We start from the raw sequence: 23,595 nt of genomic DNA on the forward strand, positions 1-23,595 counted from the left end.
TACACCTGAATTCTCCTGTCTGCACAGTCCTCCCTTTTTTCCCCCCCTGTAAGAAAACTGTAGAACAATGGAGAACCATGCTTGTAAGGGCAAATTAATGAGATCTCTCTCTGCCACTGCTGATCGGGGGGGCTACATGCCTTCTATTATTCTATCTGTACAGAATAATGAAAAAAAATCATTTTGATTTGACAATTTTTAAGACTGTGCCAGCGACGTGGATAGATATCGGGCACCTTAAGATCTTGCACTCCCATTCTCTTCCCCACCTGTCTATTAAAGGACACTTCTAAGAAACATACTTATTTAGAAATGAGGCCACCTCACCCAAGTGCCTCCGACGACTCTGCTTACCTTCGTGAGAATGCGAGAACCATATCTGAGAGGTGCCGGAGTGGGGACCATGGAAGGCAGGTTCAGACGGGGACGATGTCGGTCCCGTAGGATGCGGAGGTGCTGCTGAGCCCAAACTGCCGCTTAGGAAGCTGCCCATAAAGGACGAGGCAGGTGAGTTGCCCATCAACCCAGTTCCTGCTGGGTGCACAAAGAAGGAAAGACCGTGTCAGCATACAGACGGACAGGTGATGCTCAGCAACTTGCCCGTAATTGCGCATGCTCAATCCTGGTTTTTAAAACCTTACATTATTTTGAATATATGAAAACATTCATATTTCTGAGCAAAAAAATACCTAATAGCATCATCGATACTTCTGCTTAGAAGTAGCTGGTTTCAATCGATCAAAAATTCTGTTCCTTTTCAGGCACTGGGTTTGCAGGAGGGGGGGGGTACGCTCAGCAGATGCACAGCCCTCCCACATGGCCTGACACAGAGTCTTTAGAAGCATAAACAGTTTGCCACTCAATCTGGCGGCTCTGATGGGCGCATATTATCCAGTTGCTGTCGGCTTTGGAGAAAGAGTTGGCATTAATGTTAGTGCCCACCGAAGACCTCTCAGAGTCTCAAGCTGGCTAAGTCTCCCAAGTACGCTACATCCGTTAAAGCAAAGGATAGGAGTGTTGTTTTCTACCAATGGCTGTCTGTACATGCGTACATATCAGAAAACAAGCGATGGTACATATGTAAGCCCAAACTGTGAGTAAGGAGCAAAGAACCCCCTGGAATACCCGCCTGCAACTTTGTCAGCAATCACACTTCAACTCAACACCAGGCGTTTCAACGTGAATGCATGAATCCTGGAGGGCCAGCCGATGAGAACCACCCATGCACGAGCATATGGAGTTCTTCCACTGACATTCCAGAATGGAATAATAATAATAATAATCATGGGAAAATGAATTCAGAGGATTCCACAGGATATATTCAAACATTACAAGTGCAGCATAAACCTAAATGCATAAACCTAAATGTTTTATGAATTTATTAATTTTAAATTGTAATTAGACTGGTGGGCATTGGATTTGTTATTATGTACTGTTTTTTATTATTGTTGTGAGCCGCCCCGAGTTTGCGGAGAGGGGCGGCATATAAATCCAATAAATCTAATCTAATCTAATCTAAAGCCACACTCCCCCACCCAAAGCTACGATATAGAAATTTGACGTCGCGTACATGCCTCAGGAAAATGGAGGCGTGGGAGGGGGTCCCATCCTTCGATATTTTTGAATCACTGAAACTCTTCACTTAAAGACAAAGGGTCTTCCTTGCCTGATTCCATAGTTACCGTATTGTTCCAATCACTTACGTATCCTAATCCATTTCCACAATACAGCTATCCTTTGGACATACTAACGAGACAGCTGACAATTAGTTCTGAAAGACTGTGGAGGTTGCAACCCTACGTGCAAAGACACGTATTCTTCTGGGAGTAAAGTAATGTGAGAACACTGAACTCACATGAGATTGGCTAGCACCTTCGGGGAAGTGAATGCAGTTCATAGAAGAGTGCAGGTGATATGATATACACCTGTATTATTTTACTCATGCAAGTAGACCTCTTATGAAAGAATTTTTTTTTGTCCAGTTTGTGATTGTCAGAACAAATACTCATAGAAGAAATATTCATAATTTACAGATGGCATCAGGGTCTCCAGGATCAATTAATCACTGTTACAGTAATCCCTCGCCACTTTGCAGTTCACCTTTCGCGGACTCGGTGCATCGCGGGTTTTTATAAAATATTAATGGAAAAAATATATCGCGGATTTTCGCTACTTCACGGGTTTTCTGTGGAACTCGATCTGAGACGCTACTTGCTTACATGAGATTGTAAACAACACACGATTGGTTGATTGATGGAGAAGTGACCAACCAGAGTGCTGCTTTGTATCCCAGAGCCTGATTGGCTCAGTGCAGTAGCATGATATTTACTTTACGTCTGTGCGCAGCTTCCCCATCTGTGAATCTGCTCCTCCCCTCGGCTATTTCGTGTGGAACATCATTTCATGGCGTAGGTGTAGGAATTCAAAACATTTTACAGTAAGTGTAAAGGTACAATACATGCACAGAACAGTATGGGAATGGTTATTAAGGGAATGGGAAAGGTTTACATAGCGTAAAAGTGGGGGGGAGGGTTTATAAAGCCTTAAAATAGTGTATAAATACTTAAATAAATATAGCGTCCCTACTTCGCGGATATTCCTTTATCGCGGGTGGTCCCGGAATGTAACAGCCGCGATAAACAAGGGATCAATGTATATGTGCAATTTAACAACTGTTGGAGGGGAAACCTTCCCCAATTCTTCTATGTTTTCTTCACTTCTAATATGCCCTAGTAGATTAAAAACTGTCCAGACCAGGGGTGAAATGCTCCTGGTTTGCTTTATTATTATTATTATTATTATTATTATTATTATTATTATTATTATTATATTATTATTATTTATTGGATTTGTATGCCGCCCCTCTCCGCAGATGCCTGTCGGTCATCAAAGACAGTGTGAGTTTCCACCCACCTGCCCAGATGCCGCCATTTGGGTTCTTTTACACTCCGTGAATGTGCCAAGTGTTCTATGCACGTGCAGATAGTGGCGTCCAGGCAGGTGGGCGGAGCCTCGTGCTGCCTTCGCGGCCGGCTCTTTGATGACTGACAGGCAAGAGTGAACTGGGAACATTTCGCCCCTAGTCTAGAACCGCAAGTACCAAAATATGCATTAAGTGTGAACGGATCTACCTTAAGTCTGATATGGTTTCTATGACTTCAGCAACAGCACAACAAGCTGTGTTCTTTCCATGCTGGGAAACCCCCCCAAAATTTCTACTTGTCACAACGTTGTTAAAAATGTGTGACCCTGCTGAAAAGTGGTTGGTATGTGTTAAAACGCTACCCTTGTGATTACATGAGGGCATCTTATAGAGGCTGCTAATAAAGGCCTGTACTATCTATGGGCAATGGGCCTGGATTTTTAGTCATGATCCCTAGGTATTCGACGTGGGTGAGTGCTTGATGAAGCATCCAACTAAGAAGCAGGAAGTTCTCACTTTAAGCCAGCCCACGCTCCCTAGCTAATCCCACTGGGATGCCTCAGTGATGAGTGTGGGGATGTGGTTTACACAGCATGGCCAAGCTCCCATCCCATCCACAGCTGGGATGGAGATGAGAACTTAGGCATTAGCTAGGAAAGTCCCTTTTTGGACACTATGAAGTGGTCAAGTCAAAATCTGAATGTATGCCCAGACTCGTGTTTCTAGAGCTCATCACCACAGGCTAAGGAAAGAGACAGTGAGAATAAAGAGGATTCCTCTGAAGCTGAACGTCCTGTTCTCTTGCATCAGCCAGCCTTTATCAGAGCATTCAGATCTGAGGTCTTTACAACCCTCAGAAGAAAATGCAGCAGGCCTCCTCCATCCCAGGACTCCCTCTCCCTGTCATCAATAGGTGGTTGCTACAGGTACAGTAAAGGACGCACAAGAGAGAGATTTGGGGCATTTTTTTCTTCTGCGCATGCTGGGATGTATGTGTACATGCAAGCTAATTGAAGCTGAGCGCGCAGCACACCAGTAGCAGTGGTAATAGGAATCCGTCCCTGCCCATCATACCTACTTCTCTATCACTGCCTAACTTACAAATTCATTTATGACCTTATACAGTAGAACCCCAGGTCACGAACATTTCTGACCACAACCAGATCAAGTTCTGACCAAAAACTTCACAAATATTTTTTTTCTTTTGTGGCTCCTGAGCCATTTTTTTTGTAAGCACCAAATTTCCAAAATTAAGTTCGGGTCACGACCAAATCAGTTTGCGACCAAAGTTATGGACAGAATTATGGTCGTGACCAGAGGTTCTTCTCAGCGGTTGGGTTGCTCCTGGTTCAGCCTTGTTCTAAGAACCAGTAACGCTGGTGGCAGAAGGCTCTGCTCACCTACCCAAGATGCTTCCGCACATGCGCACAAATGAGGCTGCTTTGCAAAACAACTCCGTATGGGTACAACAGGACCAATAATGTGTTCTAAAACTCTTCACTACTGGGTTCTGCTGTAATTCTCATACAGACTTGTTTTACAAAGCAGCCTCATTTGATTTTATTTTTGTACCAGTATTCCCTCTAAGCTGCGGCTTGTGTGCAGAGGCTGTTGTGCACACTTGCATGGGGCACTTAGTCTTCTGCTCACTGTCAAAGATGACACTCTAGCGAAATAGGTTTTTGCAAATGGGCAAGCAGAGAAAGGGGGGGGGGAGAAGGGGACAGTGAAGAGAAGAAGCCTCTCACCCAGGTAGCTGGAAATCTGCAGAGCTTTTGCAAACTCCGAGGCCCAAAGACGGATTCAGCCAGCAATGGGAAAGAAAAGGGGAAGCAAAGGAGAGGGGCTTTGCCCCTGGGAGCTGGGCTATCTACACCTTTGCAGTAGATCAGTAATCTGTGATTTTTTTAAAAAAATTCTGTTTCAAAATAATGAATCAGGGATGAAATTGATTAAAACCACAGTATTAAACGCTGTTCTTCCTGTTTAGCTTGCTCTTTTATAAATATTTTTTTTAGTAATTTATACTTTATATAACAATTAGATTTTTGGTTGAATTAAAATAGGTAACTTCATTTTTTAAAGAATTTGGACAGCTTAAAAATGAAAAATATAAACCAATTAGCTGCCATCCTCACCAGCCAAAGGTTGCTGTTTCCAACTCCCCGCGCCCCAGCACAGGTTTGTCCAGGTCAACCCAATGGCTGCAAAGAATATATCATGACTTGTACATCTGCTTTCCTGGCTTAGAAGAAGAATTGCTCTGGACACAGTTGACCCCTTTATATTCCATCCCATGAAATTCATTCTTGCCATTTCCAAATGTAATTTGCCCCTTGGTATTCTCTCTCACATATACAGTGTTCCCTCTATTTTCGCGGGGGATGCGTTCCGAGACCCCCCGCGAAAGTCGAATTTTCACGAAGTAGAGATGCGGAAGTAAATACACTATTTTTGGCTATGAACAGTATCACAAGCCTTCCCTTAACACTTTAGACCCCTAAACTGCAATTTCTCATTCCCATGTTTATTTATTAAAGTTTATTAAAAAAATATTTATTAAAGGCAGACGAAAGTTTGGCGATGACATATGACGTCATCGGGTGGGAAAATCCGTGGTGAAGGGAAAAAACTGCAAAGTATTTTTTCATTAATATTTTTGAAAAACCGTGGTATAGCCGTTTCGCGAAGTTCAAACCTGCGAAAATCGAGGGACCACTGTACATACAGAGAGTGTAGTTTCTTCAAAATATGTTGTCTATACATAGGCTCTTATTTCTCAAGTGGACAAATGGCCACTGAGATAACGGGTGTGCACAAACAAAGGCAACATAAGTGCACCTGCACTAGATACTGGTTCCAATCCCACCTCAGATATTAGCTACTGGGTGGTCTAGAGCAAAGCAAATCTCAGAACCTCCATGCTCTTGCAAAATTGGGCTGAAACAATGAATGAGTAGAATTTTAATGGTAAAATAAAGGAATCAACCAGTCTTTTAAGTGCCAAACACAACCTCCCAATCTTTGAAAAATTATGAATTTGTTTCTCCCAAGGGGCATGATGTGAAATTTTATGCTGCATTCCATTTAAGAATATGGGTGAAACATGCCAACCATTTCTTAAGATTACTATGCACATCTTACTCAACTTGTGAGAAGGTAGAAGATGTCCATAAGTATTCAAGAGAAAAAAAGGAAGAAGAAGGATTAAATTCTTAGCAGACAACACATGTAGTGGAATCATCCCTCTTCAGGTTCCTTTGAAAAGTTTCAGCTAATCTTGGAAAATGGATTCTCCTTCTCTCTCCTTTATTTTATATACAGATGGACTTGGATTTACAGCTGCTGCTAGGAGTGAATTTCAATTGTAAGTCTGAAAGTCTTAAGTTGAGGCACCCACGACTGGACAGATTTTAATGGTGGTTTTTATAGCGGTCATTAAATGAATCCAGTGGTTGCAAGTCTGAATTCATTCTTCTAAATGGGTGCTTTGTCAGAAACCGGGGGGGAAACACCCTACCACAAAGCAATGGTCATGGCAACTGCAGGATGCAATAGTCAGTCGTAAATGTGAGCTGGTAGACAAGCACCCAAAATATAGCCTTGTGACTGGGGGAAAGGAGAGTGTAACATTTTGCAATGGTCAGAAATGCTTTGCAAGCTATAAACCATCCCTTCCTAAGGCCATCTTGCAAGGCCAATGGTTAAATGACTCTAAGTTGAGGGCTACCTATGTCCCTATTTATTTCGTACATACTATACACATTCCTTACTGAAACACACACCTCCCTCTCCACCAAGTCCTGCTATGTTGTTTCACTATGGATTTATGTGTTGCTGGATAGGATGAGTATTGGATTCTGGGAGTGTATGCTATGTATGTGCTCCCAACAGGGTCACCCAAGGCATAAAGGTCATCTCAGCTGCCCAACTAAAGCAAACAGGCATTTATATATTGGGTAGCAAGGAAGCCAAAGCCAAGATCTCAGCAAGAAAAGAATTTCAGAAAGCTATTGGGAAAGACAAAAAGCAGTATTACAACAACATCTGAAAAGACACTGAAGAGGGAAACAGACATGGGAAAAAAAGAAAGGTAGGTCTTCCAAGATTCCTCTGAACTTAGAAGGAGGTTTCAGCCTTCTATTGGTATGCTAAAGGATGCCAGTGGGCATATAGTAACTAACTCCAAGAAGCTCAAACGAAGATGAAAGGAATACATTGAAATTCCATACAGCAGAGATGTCAATATCCATGATACTTAGACGATGTTCTCTACTTACAAGTTGCTCTAGTAGTACGGAGGAAGATAAAGTTAGATTGGCCCTTTAACTAGTCTTTACTGAGTCAGAAGGTTACTAGGAATTAACAGAGTACCTATAGAAATATGGTAAGCTACAAGAAGAATTGGTAAAGTTCTGAGCAAACTATGGCAACAGTTTGGCAAACCATGAAATGACCAACAGACTGGAAATAGGTCAATCTCTATGCCATTACCAAAGAAAGGAGATGGAGCTAGAGATGCAGACTATGTTACCATATCCTGAATTTCACACACCAACCAAATAATACTTGGGATCGTCCAACACAGATTAAAGAGCCCTCCATGGAAAAGGAGATGCCAGATGTTTCAGATGGCTTTAAAAAAAGGTGAGGAACACAAGACATCACTACTAACACAGGAGAAAAACCAAAGAATAACTGGGTAACTGAGAAAAACCAAAGAATACCATTGGTTATAGAAAAAGCCTTTGATTGTGTCATCATGAGAAACAACACAAGCTTCATAAATAAGGGGAGACCTCCTTGCCCACCTAGAACAGGTTGTTTCACAAGTATCTGTGGATTTCTTTTTTTTTAAATAAATTTTATTGATTTTCATAAAATAAACCAACAGACAAACATACATTTAACATAAAAATGGGGTTGTATTTTCCCCGCTTATTTCAAAAGTATCAATTTGAATACAGAAAAAAGAATACATATTTGAATTCAATTCATTATTATAAATGTAAAGAAATAATTTGTTTAACTTTTCATAATAATTCTTCATATATAAACTAATTCTAATATAATTTTAAAATTCTTCTCTTAATAGTTCTTCAGGTATAAACTAATTCCAATATACTTCTAAAGTCATATTTTAACTAATTTTAATATAACATATAAATCTTATCTTACCTGTGCATAGTGTTCATATAAGGACAAGGAGCTCAGAGTTTCCCTAAAATATTACGGTTTCATACGTATTACGTGTCATACGTATTAAGGATCAGAGGATGGCATGAAAATGAGCAATTTTAAAACTGGATACAGAAACATCCATAATTAGTGTTAGACTAATGACAAGATTCTGGTGGATGCCCAAAAGATGTAAATGACTAGATCTTCATGGAGAAATGATTAGTAGTATCTAGGATTATTTGAAATAATGCAGACGTACATTAACTTTGGAGTAAGTCTGATGTATTCTTATACAGTATTTGCAACTGTACCAAAGAAAGTCAGAAGTCATTCCTTCTCTTTTTTTCTCTTCTATTTCCTTCTCTGCACTTTTTATTGTTTCCTCAGTCTTTTTCTAATTTTCTATATCTATTTGTTTATCTCTTAACCTTGTATTTTTTAAGAAAAATCCATAAAGTTATATAAAAATCAAATAAAGTTATATTAAAAAACCATTGATTTTCAAAAACACAAGGTCAAAATATAAACAGATAAGAAAAGAAGATTTGAAAAAGAGTGATCAAGAGAGAGGTGAAACAAGAAAAAGAAAGATAGATGGTCTTTCAACTTTCTTTGGTACAGATATGAATTTTTTTTAAAAACCAAACACCTTCAAAACCAAAAATATATTTTAGAAAGTCAAGCAGATAACATGCCATCCACAGAAATGTAATGTAATGAAAGCATGTCATACAGGGGATAGGGCTATCTTCCTGTACTGTCAAAACCCTGGCTCTTAAAAAGATAGAGAAATATCACTAAGGAAGTTTTTTATCTGTGGATATATTATTGCTTTGTGTTTTTCTCCCCCAAATAAAAGTTGGGTTTCGGCAGTTTCCAGACATGGGAGAATAGATCTGACTTGATTGTAACTTCAGTAAAACAGGAGTGAGCAAAGGACTGCTATTCCAAATTGAACGTCTAGCGTAGGAACATAACTTTAAAAAAAATGCTATAAATTAAAATCCACAGCACCAGACTTATTCCACCTGGAGGCCAAACACCAGTGAACCTATAGAGAGGGAGACATGCTTTTACATATGATTTAGGGGTACATGCCAGTTTATGAAACTACAGCCAGATTGTGAGTTCAAGGTCAGCCGAGTCGAAATCTTCTTTCCTTACAGTCTACCTGACATCTAGAGAAATGATGTAACGAAGAACAGATCAAAGCCTTCCCTATCCGCTGGCTACAGCGAGTATTTTTTGCATCCTCCTCTTCAAAAATCAGCTCTGTTTGCAGCCCTGGTGTCCAATCAGGTAATTGACTGTCATGCAATCAGAGCTTGCCCACCCACTCGGCTCCCCAGTCTCAGACCACACCACATTCCTCACAGCCCACAGGTTTTTCCTCTCTCTAACTGGCCGGTGGTGCTTCAGACAGCTGCAGCAGTTGCTGTGCTGTTTTCTCTCCCCACCCCACCTCTTCCAGCTGTGTGGCATACTGATAATACTTGCAGGCCAGGCTATGTTGCTGAAAATAATCCTTCCCCTTGCAAATTCTGATGCCATCTTGGGGCAGAACAGTTGCCCTTTCACGCTAATCTGCCAAGGAGACGGGGATAAATAGGAAGGAGGGGAACAGTTGCCGTTTCCAGACCAAGTCTGTTCGAGAAGCCCGAGCGCAGCCTCTTGGCTTGCGTCTCCCTGAGAACAGAGCCCTGTGCCTCGTCTCTCTCACGCTTGCCAGCGTTTCCCAGCCTGTGAGTCACAAAATGCTGGCAGCTCCTGCTCCCCTGGCTCTGCAGCGGATCAGCCCCTCGCCAACTTCCCACTCCCTTCTCAAACGGCAACCTTCTTAGGGGTGAGCCTCTCACACTCGTAAGCTGAAATCCAGATTTGGGGAACTCCATCCCCGCGATTCCTTTGAGTATTCATAGTAACAATTTGGTTTGAGGCGGGAAAGTTTGTTGCCATACCGAGAGCACTTATATGCCCCTCTATAGTGCTTGACAGCTTTCTCCAAGTCAGGGGTAGGCCAAGTTGACTCTTTTATGACATGTGGACTTCAACTTCCAGAATTCCTGAGCTAGCATGACTAGCTCAGGAATTCTGGGAATTGAAGTCCACAAGTCATAGAAGAGCCAACTTTGCCTACCCCTGGGCTAAGTGGTTTACAGAGTCAGCAACAATCTGGGACCTGATTTTACCGACCTCAGAAGGATGGAAGGCCGAGTCAACCTTGAGCTGGTCAGGATCAAAATCCTGGCAGTGGAATGTGAAGTTAGCCTGCAATACTGCATTCTAACCATTATGCCATCACAGCTCTTAGTTCTAGTCCTATACACATTAGAGTAGTACAGTGCTTCTCAATTATTTTCTATTACACCCCTCCCCCCAGGAAGAAGTAAACATTTTGCACCCCGCCAATTCTCCGCTGATGCGCGTCTCATGGAGCGCCCCGGCTGACCTGCCACCCCCAAATTGCACCCCACTGCGAGACACACGTCCTACCTGACACTTGTACCAGTACTTCCACCGTGTTCCTCAGCCTTGTGTCCAGGGCAGCCCATTCTAAAAGAAAACATCTCGCGAGTTGAAGAAGTTTGAACTCGCAAGACGTTTTCTTTTAGAACGGGCTGCCCTGGACACAACACCGAGGAACACGATGGAGGTACCAGTACAAGTGTCAGGTAGGACACGCATCCTACTCCCTGTGGCACAAAAAAGCATGTCCCCCCCCCAGCATCATTCTGCGCCCCACTCAAGGGGGGAGAAGACCCCACTATTTGAGAAGCACTGGGGTAGTAGAATAAGAAACAACTCCCTTTAGTAATAGTAATCTGCAGCACATGAGAGCTATTTTGTGTAGTGGTTAAGGCATCAATAGAAACGGAGAGACTGGGAGTTCTAGTCCTGCCTTAAGTACAAAACCAGCTGGAGGATTTTAGACTAGTTACTTTCTCTCAGCCCTAAAGAAGCAGAGAATAGCAACAGCAATAGCATTTAGACTTATACACCGCTTCATAGTGCTTTTACAGCCCTCTCTAAGTGGTTTACAGAATCAGCCTATTACCCACCTCGAAAGGATGGAAGGCTGAGTCAACCTTGTGCTGGTAGTGAGATTTGAACTGGTGAACTACAGCTAGCAGTTAGCCGAAGTAGCCTGCAGTGCTGCACTCTAACCATTGTGCCACCCTGGCTCTGTGAACGACAAAACACTTTTTGAAATGTTACAATTCAATTCAATTCAATTTATTAGATTTGTATGCCGCCCCTCTCCGAAGACTCGGGGCGGCTCATAACAATAATAAAAACAATATTCCAGCGAAAACAAATCTAATATTAAAAAGCACATAAAACCCTATCATATTTAAAAAAGCAAACAACATATACATACCCAAACATAAATATAAAAAAGCCTGGGGGAAAGGTGTTTCAACTCCCCCATGCCTGGCAGTATAGATGGGTCTTGAGTAATTTACGAAAGACAAGGAGTGTGGGGGCAGTTCTAATCTCCAGGGGGAGTTGATTCCAGAGGGCCGGGGCTGCCACACAGAAGGCTCTTCCCCTGGTGCCCACCAAACAACATTGTTTGGTCGATGGGACCCAGAGAAGGCCAACTCGGTGGGACCTTATCAGTCGCTGGGATTCGTGCGGTAGCAGGCGGTTCCGGAGGTACTCTGGTCCAAATAAAACTGTAGGGAACTTATCTCTTTGTGGGTGGTTAGTGGGCCACACCGAAGAACCCTTCGCATTATTTTTTTGTATTTGAAAGTTTTCAAAACTCCACTGTCTCAAGGCGGGAAATAGGAAAGGTGAAGCTGATAAGAGAAGCAGCAACACCAAAACATTAAATGAAGACAATGTCTTGAATCCATTCATCCCTGAAAAAGATCTATGAAAGACAATACGTAAAGAGGCACATGTAAAGCCTCTACTGGAGATTCTATGCCCCTAATGGTACCACCATGCATGAGTGGTGATGGAGTGAATGGAGAACCTCTCCATTAATATATATACATATACTTCTCAAAGTTTCAAAAGAGAGAAAATATCTGGTTGGCTTGGCTTGCTGAGGCTCAAGTGCACAAATGTCCCATTTTCCCCCCTACATCGAGTGTGAATTGCTAATTGTTTGCATTCCAAACTGTTCTGGGATTCAGTACTTTAAGAAGAGAAGCACCAGTTGGTTAACAATGAGGACATTATACATTGCGATCTTTGACTGTAAACTTTGCCTGTATCACATACTGTAGAGTTTAGGTTTAGCCCTACTAAATTCACTGTGCTTGACGTCATGGATTTATTACAAGCTGTGGAATACACAGTCAGGGAGAAAAGATTTTCTACGAAAGAAATATGCCTTTAACTATACGAGAAAGGCTGAGAGAGCAACCATTTCCCATGGCTTCCCATTGCTTCAAAACTCTCTTGTGGGTTCCGGGAAACAGATCTCTGCGGCTTCCTCCCTTCAGGAGGTTTCACTCATCTCTGGCCATTGGAAGGCAGGGAAATTAATAATCTTGGCCCTAATGAAATCCTCATAGTAGCAAACCAAGCCCCCAAATTCTTAGCAAGCAAACCATCAGGACTGGGAGCAATGCCATACGCCAGAGTCTGTGGAAAAACTGAGTTGCACTGTTTTCCTCACTCTTTGAATGAGTAGCAGAAAATGGGAATTTCCACCTTGAAAAAAAGAAGAAACATCTATTTCTTTCTTCTCCCGCCGGGCAGGAATTACTATAATCTCTTTCGTAATGTCAGTGTGTAGACGCTGCAGCAGCTGTCTCAAGGACAACAGAATATTTAAACCAATGGCTTCATAGAAGGAGCTGCAATTGTGTGTAAAGTTCTGTCCACCTTGGTGAATTTTCCTCTTCCTTGATGCACAGTATTCAATGTCCAAGCTGAGAAGCGGAAGGGCTCCCCTTTGGTCTGCAAACCCCCCAATTCCAATCCCAGGGTCAAACTACACATTATTTCAAATCAAGGATGAAGAACCTTCATACTGTTACAACTCCCAGCCTCACCCCCACATTGCTGGTTCTGCTGGGAATTGCTTAGCAATTGGAAAGTCACAATTTTTGCCAATTTTCCCTCCCCACCAACCTTTTCAGTGCAGAAATAAGTGTAACAGAACCTTAGGGAATGTTTTGCCCCACAGTATGTTGTAATCCCAATTTAAGATGAGCGCGTGCAGTTTGCATTGAACAATGCAGTTTGCACTGAACAGACCACTTTTTGACATACTAATTTGCTGGCGCCACAATTGTTAAGAGGAGAATTCATATCTCCCTACACTGCACAATATGGATAAAATTCAATATACAAAAATATAATTTTAAGAGAGAAATGACAATAGGTAGTACCTTATTAAAGTAGGATGTAGCTTGACCTCTATAGTTACAACTATTATGATTATTTAATGATGAAGAAAAAAATAATTCAACAAATGTATGTTTAGAGGTACTCTTCATTTAGCAAACTACAATTAGGCCCAGCAACTTGGGTGATAAGTGAAGCGTTCACTAAGACAAATTGTGTTTATAATATCACTTCAGTTTTCCTTTGCTTTACAGATCAGCAAATTTTGTAGGATTGGTTTTAACTGAGAACAATTACTGTACAATAGCTGCTAAACAAGGTAGCAAAACTTTCACTAAGTCCCATAAATCAATGGCACACTTTATTTTTTACTTGGTATGTTATACTTTTGAATCCTGATATTGTAGATAGATCCCCAAGCTAAGAAGTAACCCTAATTATTACGAAGGCTACTTACTCAAAAATCAAAGCAGATGGCAAAAAAAAGGAAAAACATAATAATTCATGAAGAGGTGCAACCATCAATAATATAGCCAAAACCAACTTTCAAGATGGGTTCACCCTCAGCATTAAGCCATGAAGGGCTGAATAAGTCACATTGCACTAAGCCAGGCTTTCTCAATTTGGCTGAAGAAATTAGGGAATTGCAGCTGAGCAACAAGCGGGAGAAAGTTACATGACTAAGCTATAAACTAATGTTTAATAAACCACAATAGTTGGATTACTGTGCTAAGTTGCAACCAAACAAACCTTGCGATCACTTAGCAGGGTGCGTGTCCCCACTCCTGCCTCAGATTCCCAAGGTTACCAACCTCCTCCTTTTCAACTTGGTTTAATTGTACTCCTCCTCCTCGTAGCAAGGCAACACTGAGCATTTCATGCCGCATGATGTGAACAAGGTGTGCTGCCAAAAAAAGGTGCCTGGATAACACTAAATGTGGGACCTAGCTCAGCTTTGGGAGAGAAAATTCTAATTTTCTTTTTAAAGGGCCTGAAAAGACTTGAATGTGAGTCCCAGAGTCTGACCTGCACGTAGACAGTTTCTATACACCAGAAGCACCAAAAGAAAAAAAGTGCTTGTCTTTCTTTGGATGAGAGAAAGATACCCCACCCAAGATTTAATTAAATTCACAAAGATACAAGATTGATTTCTGTTGTAGGAGAGACAGGTTTTATTAACCATAAATTGTAGAAAGTCTTTTGACCTTGGAAATTGGGTCAATTTGCAAATCCAGGGGAGAAGAAGGGAGATGTACAGTAAATGGAATAGAACCAAGTTCCAGTATTTGTCCAATGGTCAAGCTGGAAGAAGCTTTGTGGAATAAATACTAACAGGGAGAGCGTTTCTCTTAAAAGTAGAGAGGTCTGTCAAATTCCACTGAGCAAAAGAACAGAACACCCTCTCCTGAGCAGAAGCTGGTTCAGACAACTAGCTACGTTTTGTAGCTGGAGGTCAAGTAAGAGAGGTTGCTCCCAGATACATTTTCCATTTGTAAAAGCCTGGGTTACCCAGCTTACCAAGGCCTATGTCTGGCCTGCTTTGCTGGTTTGCAAAGCATGTGTATGGTTAGGCTAACCAAACCTAACAATTTCCCGTTGTGAATCAGCAGAGCCTCTAGTGACTAGTCAATAATAGTTAAACTAAAGCAACCAGCTCCAGATGGTATACTAGCCGGATACCTACTTCTACTCTTTGATTTTACTCTCTGGCTGCTTTCCATTTAAAACCTTCCCTGAATCATTTTTGTTTTGTCCCCCTTCGCAAAAAATGAGAGCTGAAGTATTCTTCCAGTCCAAAACCACACAACTCTGTCTTCTTGAGCTAGTACACTCCCCAAGTGTGGAAAATATGGGGAGTGTTAACAGATGATTCCTCTAACTAGGTGAGTATGAAAAACATCTGCATCTTTGGGTGAGAAAGTGACATTACAAAGCCTGGATTCTGAGATTCAATACTCCTTTCATCAAACAACTTATCCATTGTGTGTGAAAGGGCAGAGATTCATTTGCATCAATACTGACAGAAAGCCCTTTAACTGGCCATAGGCTATTGAAGCCTCTGGCAGCCAGATCTGCTTACTTTAAAGGTACTTCATCTTCATAATTCTTTACCCCATTTATTACACACAAACGCAGACACACACACAAAAATCAGGATGTCTACAATTGCAGTTATTGTTGTTCCAGGGTTCTGTTTAGTATTTGGAAACTCTAATGAGGCTTCAGAAGTGATACCATCACTACAATTAGTGAACAAGGAGCTAAATCCAGGTTGGCTCCATTTATTCCACTTTACCAAGCAACTAAATCGGTCCCAAGATTATCAGCTGATGCAGCATAGGCCACAAATTCTCCACAGAGCTGGCCTTGATTGCTGTTGCCACAGTAAACAACCTCTACCATTGTCCTCCAGACCCATCAGGCTGCACAGCTTATTTTTTTGGACACCACCCTATCCGTGATCTATTTGGGGGGGATTTTTTTTTTAGTTCAGAGAACATCTCTTCCACAAAAACAAGGTAGCAGACAACTGGTCTCCTGCTCAGACATCTGTGACTCGCATTATCTGGAGTGGATTATTGCAGTGTTTCCCAACTTTGGCAACTTGAATATATTTGGACTTCAACTCCCAGAATTCCCCAGCCAGCAAATGCTGGCTGGGGAATTCTGGGAGTTGAAGTCCAGATATCTTCAAGTTGCCAAGGTTGGGAAACACTGGATTATTGTGTATGGAGTAAGCAGAGTGATTTCTGGATTTTTTTCAAGAATATTTAATCCTGTTTCTGCTTATGTAGCCTAGAAAAGCTCTAATTTGACATCATGCGGCAAAAAGTATCTAAAAAATGGAAAATACAAAGTTATTTATTTATTAGATTTGTATGCTGCCCTTCTCCGAGCACTCGGGGTGGCATACATTACAAAATAGATGATGTACATTGGTCCAACCTTTGAAGTGTCAAAAGAACAATTCGAGCAGAAAAGGAACAATAAATTCTGCTCTCTCAATCAGTTATAACCGGATCAAAACGGTTATTAAATTCAACTGCTGATTTCAGACAACCAAAAAAGCTGTTTGTCTACAAAACTATGAAACAGCATATTTGTGTATTCAATTTTTATTCCCTGATTACATTCTAAGTAACTCAAGGCAATCAACATACGTAGTACTCCTTCCTCCTATTTTCCCCCCAACAACAACCTTGTGAGGTGGGTTGGACTGAGGGATGGTATGGGAGAGAGGCGCTGCAATATGTAAACAAAACCAGTAAGAATATATTATAAAGGAGCCACAGTGGCGCAGTGGTTAGAGTGCCGTTCTGCAGGCTACTTCTGCTGATCACCAGCTGCCTGCAATTTGGCAGATCGAATCTCACCAGGTTGACTCAGCCTTCCATCCTTCTGAGGTGGGCAAAATGAGGACCCCAATTGTTGGGGGTAATATGCCAACCTTGTAAACAGCTTAGAGAGGGCTGTAAGGGACTGTGAAGCGATATATAAGTCTAAGTGCTATTGCTATAAAGGGGTGGGGGAAAATTTAAGACTTTTTAAAAACTATAACCTTCCTATTTTATATTACACATTTTCACCTGTTATTTTGTATTTCCATGTACACATACACAACTCACGTGTCTCTAAACTGATTAAACACTAGGAGGAACAATTTGTTTATTTTTTTCACCAAAATGCAAAATGGAATGGCTATAAACAGCAAAGGTTCCATAGCTTCATTCATATTCAAAAGGGCTAAGCAAATCTTAAGGACTATTCAAAACGTTTACACTGGCTTGAGACAATCACTGTAGATCTGCAGGTTCAACGTGATAAGATTTGGCAAACCTCCACGAAGTTTGCATTCCAAACCAGCTGTGACCTGAAAAGAAGCTGAAATCTCAAAATTGAATAAAGGAAAGGAGATATTGGATATGAAGGCAAAAAAAAAAAGGGACTTTGGAGTGCAAAGGAGGTGCTCGTGTAGCACTTGTCTGTCACTTCTTAAGCTCTTGTGACTGCCTCTCTGCAGCTGTTATGCAACCCCAGGAAAAGTCAGGTTTTGTTTAAAGGGCTGCAGACAGGTGCAACATGCGAGTCCCTGCATGCTCTGAATTCCACCACCTCAGAAGATAGATGTGGGTGCGATGCAGGTCAGGGAGGGGAGGAGACACTGCAATGTGTAAACAAAGACAAGATGAATTCACTGCAAAGGAGAGGGGACAAATTGTTCATTTTTACATTATACTTTTCTTCTGTCGCCATCACAAAGTGACAAGAAACAGCACCAGTAGTGGGGTTGCTACCTGTACGGTAGAGCAGTGTTTCCCAACCGTGGCAACTTGAAGATATTTGGACTTCAACTCCCAGAATTCCCCAGCCAGCTGGCTGGGGAATTCTGGGAGTTGAAGTCCAAATATCTTCAAGTTGCCAAGGTTGGGAAACACTGCGGTAGAGGATGGCGAACCGGTAGCGAATGCTGCACTACACACGCAGCTTTGGTTCTCTTGCATGCACACACACACGTCCCAGAGTATTTTTGCTTTGTGTGCATGCACAGAAGAAAAATTTCACATGGGAACGCACATGAGTGTGACATTTTGGCAATCTGCCAAAAAAATGGCCAAAATCTCTCTTGCATGAGCGTCCACTCACAAAATGTCAGCGTGTTTTTGCTCCCTGCGCAAAAGCATGCTGGGATGCATGCGCACGCACGCAAGAGAACTGAAGCTGCGCACGTAGCGCACTGGTAGCAGTGTTAATGGGAATCTCCGCCCCAAACAGCACCGTGTATTTTCAACAATCAAGATGACAAAAAGAGCAAATTAATAATTGCCTCCATCATTGGGGCCACTGTTATGCACCCCACTGATAAGAGTCAGACTCCGAAGCCGCTTAGCCTTTTCCTACTCCATTGGATTCATGGTCCAATATTGGAAGAAAAGAGAAGTGGTTGGAATCCACAGTAGCATAATTCAGGATACATATCGGAAATTTTACAAGGCGTAATTGGCATAGCTGGATAAGAGAGATTTCACCCAACCCGAGTCTTGGGAGTAGAGGGGAGACCTATGCGGCAGCTCATCGGGTTTTGGCTGCTGGACAAAGAAGCTTAACTTCTTCAGAGATAAGCCTAGCCCTACACAGCTTTGCTGGGGAAAGGTGCAAGATCTAGAATAGGCTCAAAAAGAATATTCATTCCTGGGTTCAATTGCGAAGACTCCTTAGCCTCGACTACTTGGAGGTCCAGGGCAGATCCACCCTTTCCGATTGTCCCCAGAAGAGGCTACCACCACTTCTCAAGGGCAAGAATGGATAACATTGTCCTCCACTGACTCACAGCACATTGCAGAACTAGGTCCTTCAATGATCATACTTCAGACTGAGAACTATCCTAGCCCTATGGTCAATCTGTTGCAATCCTCACCAGAATTTCTGAAGTTGGAATATTCTATCAACTAAGAAACAAGAAGAGTTGCCATGAATTCCCAGATATTTTAATTAAGTTACTCAATATCTTTCCCACCCCTCAAGTTTAACATTTTATTTGTAGCAGTCTGTGAACAATGGAACCATTTCCCATGGCTTCCCTGCTTAGAGATAAAAAACGTATTCCATTTTTTCAAATACAAAATTATTTCATAAAATTTTTCTTGAAAAAAAGGGGGGGTTAGACTATGGCCTATCCAGCTCATATGAGGCTCTTCATTATTTATTATTTAATGCATTTCAATATTTAAAGTTATATGCCACCTATCTCCCCAGAGATAACTCTAGGCCGCTCACAATCATATTTAGTGCACATTTTTGCCTCAAATAAATTATGCGTCCTTGAGTATCTCTTGTGTTTCCTCACAATGAGCAAACTATCCACCTAAAAGCCTGTCCATGAAATCCAAAACCAGAAATACAGCCAATTATAAATTATACCAATATAAAATTTATATATAGTATGAACAACAGAATGGGAATGGGAGACTACATTTAAATAATGTTGCTAAACAACAGAGGTATAGAGCTGAGGACTGAACAAGTTACTTATGAGCATCCAGAACCTTGTGGAAGGCGTAAATACATTTCACCTCTTGTAAATATATAAATTGTAAGTATATTTCAACAGTCCTCAGAGGAATGCCGAGAATTGTGATGTATTTGCTATTGTGAAATGAGTAGAATTTTTCTTTTCATCTACTATTGGATTGCTCCAATTTTACACAATGACAAACTGATCCATTCATAGCTAACCATTAAATGCAGAGATTGTGTTAGAGAAGATCCACCGCTTTTTATACACTGAAAGTATTTTCTCCCTGCTTCTTTGGAGAAGGGTGGCTCAGAATAAGGAATAACTTGCCACTGGGGTCTTTAATGAATTACTAGTACAGGTCTGTCTCCCGGCCTGCTTAATGAGGGCCTACGTGAAAGGCGACTACTTTTTCTCTCTTTCAGAGCAAACTCTTTGGCTCCTAAGATCTGCCATAATGAGTCAGGGAATGGCTATGTAGCACGGGGCTTGTGGGTGTAATGAAGGCAGAACTTGGCTCTAATGTTATAGTTATTAAATTATTCCTTTTGGAAGAAATTTTAAGGAAGGACAAGGCCTGAGAAACAGCCCTGTATTTTCAAGCAAGCATAGAGGCCAGTTTGAAGCCAATTGCATGCTTCGAATATTAACTTTTATATATCAGAAAAATGTATCTTAAGAATGGCTAGTGCCTAAGTGCTTTTGAGTATATATCAGCGGTGGGTTGCTCCCTATTCGGACTGGTTCTTAGCACCAGTAGCAGTGGCGGTAGGAGGCTCCGCCCACCCACCTGGGACACTCTGCCCACCATGCGTGCGAACCGGTGGCAATCTAATTTAGAACCACTGGTATATATGAAGTATAATTCTTTTCCTTTTGTAAAGGCAACCAGCATCAAAGTACCTCTGGGTATTTTTTAAAAAATTTGCATATATACACTGGAAGATTAGAATACCATCAATAGCACAATGCTTTAGACTTAGGTTCACCAATCATGTTAAGCTATGTGTGTGAACTCAGCCTCCGTGCTTAATAAACCATACTTTATGGCTTAGTATATTGTGTAAACCCAGCCAACTGTGCTCAGTTCAATATGCCACGGTGGACTAAACTATGACTTAACTACAAGCAAACCACGTCAAGGATCACATGACATGTTTTTTATTCGTTTCATAATGATGGGTGGAGAAAAATTAGTAAAATTCTGGCCAGTCTGTAGCCAAACCCATGAAACAGTTCTCCTGAAAGAGAGATTCATGGATGGTTGTGAGATTTGAGAATTTAGGCATTAATTTAAAACATTTTTCTCCAAGAGTAATAATTTGCCTTAGCAGAAAACTGTCTAAAAATAAGTACAGCAGTTTCCCTAAACATTTAATATACAAACAAAAAAGGAAAGAGGGAAAAAGAGGTAATTATGGTGTTTAAAACTCACAACTTTAGCGTTTTTAATTCAAGGTTCTGACACACATTTGTGTGTGATTATCCAGACTTGCAATACCAAGGCATTATCTGTTTTATATACATTTAAATTGCTCCTTTCTGTGTTCCATATAAAGAATTCCTGACTTTGGGCTCAAAGGACTTACACCCTCTGTCAAGTTCTTATATTAGCTGCAAAATTAAATAAGTGATCCCAAAGCACTGGAAAATTAATCTTTGAATTATTTGAAGACCAATTGTTGCTAAATGAAGGATAGGGACAAAAGAGTGGATCACCAGAATTTTATGGAAAGTTACCAGTTTCAACTGGTAACTGCTAATGGTAATATGGTGTGAGCCTCATTCACAAAGTAAAAGCACCTACTACCAGGTGTAAAACAGACAGGGACAAATTGGTTGATTTTCCACTATAGCATTACTTGGGAACTACTACTTCAGAAATAGGGCATGGTTCTAAGCTTTATCTCTTGGCAAGTTTGTTAAAAGCCATCCAGTTTGCATTATGTATCCTTGGCATAGCTCAGCATTAGGATGCCCAAACTCTCTGCAGATACATCACCAGCCAGCTGCGCTATGTGCCCAGCATTGCATTGTGCAGCCAATTTCCTGCCTTCAAAGGCATGTGAGAAGTTTCTACCTTTCCAAAACAAGCAAGCCATAAAGATTCCCCAGGCACCAACCTGCTCTCCCAATTGCTTTCCAATGAGACCCTTCTGTGTTTATATACCTGGCACTGTGAGAAAATACTTGAATACAATATAAACACTAACTGTTCAATTATGCCCCTTTTTCTTCTCTGGCTTGGGGCTTTTGTTAGATGCAGAATTCCTGTTTCTTCCTTCCCCAGCCTGTGAATCTCCTCTGAGAGGATATCTTAAGCAAGGTCCATAATCAATGCCCAGCTTAATAGCTGACACTGGCAAGCCTAAGAGAAAAATAGCCTCAAACTGGTCTGAATTACAGGTAATTAATTGTAATTGGATATAAGCTCTCACTGGGTCTTTTCAGACTGTATACAGGTTAGTGTGGAATTTTGATGTGTATATTTCAAAATTCCTCCCAGCCACATTAAGGGATACAAAAGAAGGATTTAGAAGTGTGACACACTGCACCAAATCCATCAGCTTCTTCCATAAACCTATAAAGCCCTTCATGGCACCGGACCAGAATAACTTCGGGACCGCCTTCTGCCGCATGAATCCCAGCGACCGGTTCGGTCCCACAGAGTTGGCCTTCTTCGGGTCCCGTCGACTAAACAATGTTGTCTGGTGGGACCCAGGGGAAGAGTCTTCTCTGTGGCGGCTCCGACCCTCTGGAACCAACTCCCCCCTGAGATTAGGATTGCCCCCACCCTCCTTGCCTTTCGCAAACTCCTTAAAACCCACCTCTGCCGTCAGGCATGAGGAAACTGAAACATCTCCCCCTTGCCCATGTTGTTTTGGTGTTGGATTGATTGTGTGCTTGTTTTTTAATATTCTGGGGTTGTTTTTTATGAATTTTTTAGCTTAAAATTGTAATTGGATTGGTGGGTATTGGATTTGTTACTATGTATTGTTTTGCTATTGTTGTGAGCCGCCCCGAGTCTGCGGAGAGGGGCGGCATATAAATCCAATAAATCTAAACTAATCTAATCTAAATAACATAGGAGTATCTCGTCTTATAATAACCCAATTTTAGAAAAGAGAAGGTTCTGAATTGGCACTGGCATCAGGATTTACACCATTGCTTCTCTAGTATCCATTTTGGTAACTCCTGTTCTAGGTCAGCATGACCTGCGCTCTGAAGTCAGTTCAAAATTGTGCAATACGAATATTTCTAATTCTCCGATAGGAGTAATATATATAAATCAATCCGAATGCATTCGCTGATTCATCAAAATTCTTTTTCTAGGGTTCCCCTTTTCAAGGGTATGAAAACTATTCAACAAGAGTTCAAGTCAGCAATGCAGGCACAGGAGAGAGGAGAGAGAAAAGAACTTAAGTGATAAACAGTTGGTCAGCAAAATAAAGAGAATGAAAAACAAAAGGGGATCCATCCTCCTAACGGTGAATATTGGGTGAAAATTTATTTGTTTGTTTGCGATGAAGCATATTTTGGGAACCCGACCATGTGGTTTTTGTTCACTAAGCAAAATCACAGTTTACCTAAATGTATAATTCCCCCCAACCTTACAATTTAGGAAAAAAGATACTCAAATTTTAAGTTTGGAATTTAAACCTAGCTCCGACTTTAAAGCTTTGCCACTTGCTGACTAACTCCAAGTAATTCCTTTGTTTTTTCACAACCTCACCAGACAGAGCCCATTAGCTACAGTATTTGCAGCAATTGCCAAAACTAGAATTTGATTTAAGAAGATAGATAAGGCTGCTAATCCAATGGCACTTTCCTGAGCCTCTGCCACATTATACACAAAGGAGTTTGTTTTCAAGGAAGTAAGTTCAGGATTGCTCACAGTTTCTTAAGACAAGAGTTCACATGACTGCGAGAGAGAAGAAGGTAATCAGAATACTGTACATGCATATTGATTGCCTCCTTTTCATCCTCAGGGTTTTTCTCTCTTCAACAGCTGAAGTTTAAAAATGTAGCAGTATTTTCTATTGGATTCAAGATATTGTACTGTATATTGTTTATTTTATGTTGTGAGCTGCCTGGAGTCCTCGAAGAGGGGCGGCATAGAAATCCAATTAATAAATAATAAATAATAAATAAATTTTCAATCGTGGAAATG

The 23,595-nt window shown here is 41.3% G+C and overlaps 1 protein-coding gene across 1 annotated transcript in view; it reads right to left on the minus strand.

Moving 5' to 3' along the window:
• BAHCC1 (BAH domain and coiled-coil containing 1) overlaps positions 1–23,595 on the minus strand; it is a 144,485-nt gene that overhangs the window by 70,641 nt on the left and 50,249 nt on the right. Inside the window, exon 3 of the mRNA XM_070736767.1 lies at positions 355–534. Within this exon, the coding sequence (XP_070592868.1) occupies positions 355–534 (180 nt within the window). The remainder of the gene's footprint in view (positions 1–354; positions 535–23,595) is intronic.

Source organism: Erythrolamprus reginae, chromosome 2 (assembly GCF_031021105.1).
Source record: "Erythrolamprus reginae isolate rEryReg1 chromosome 2, rEryReg1.hap1, whole genome shotgun sequence".
Classification (NCBI taxonomy): domain Eukaryota; kingdom Metazoa; phylum Chordata; class Lepidosauria; order Squamata; family Dipsadidae; genus Erythrolamprus; species Erythrolamprus reginae.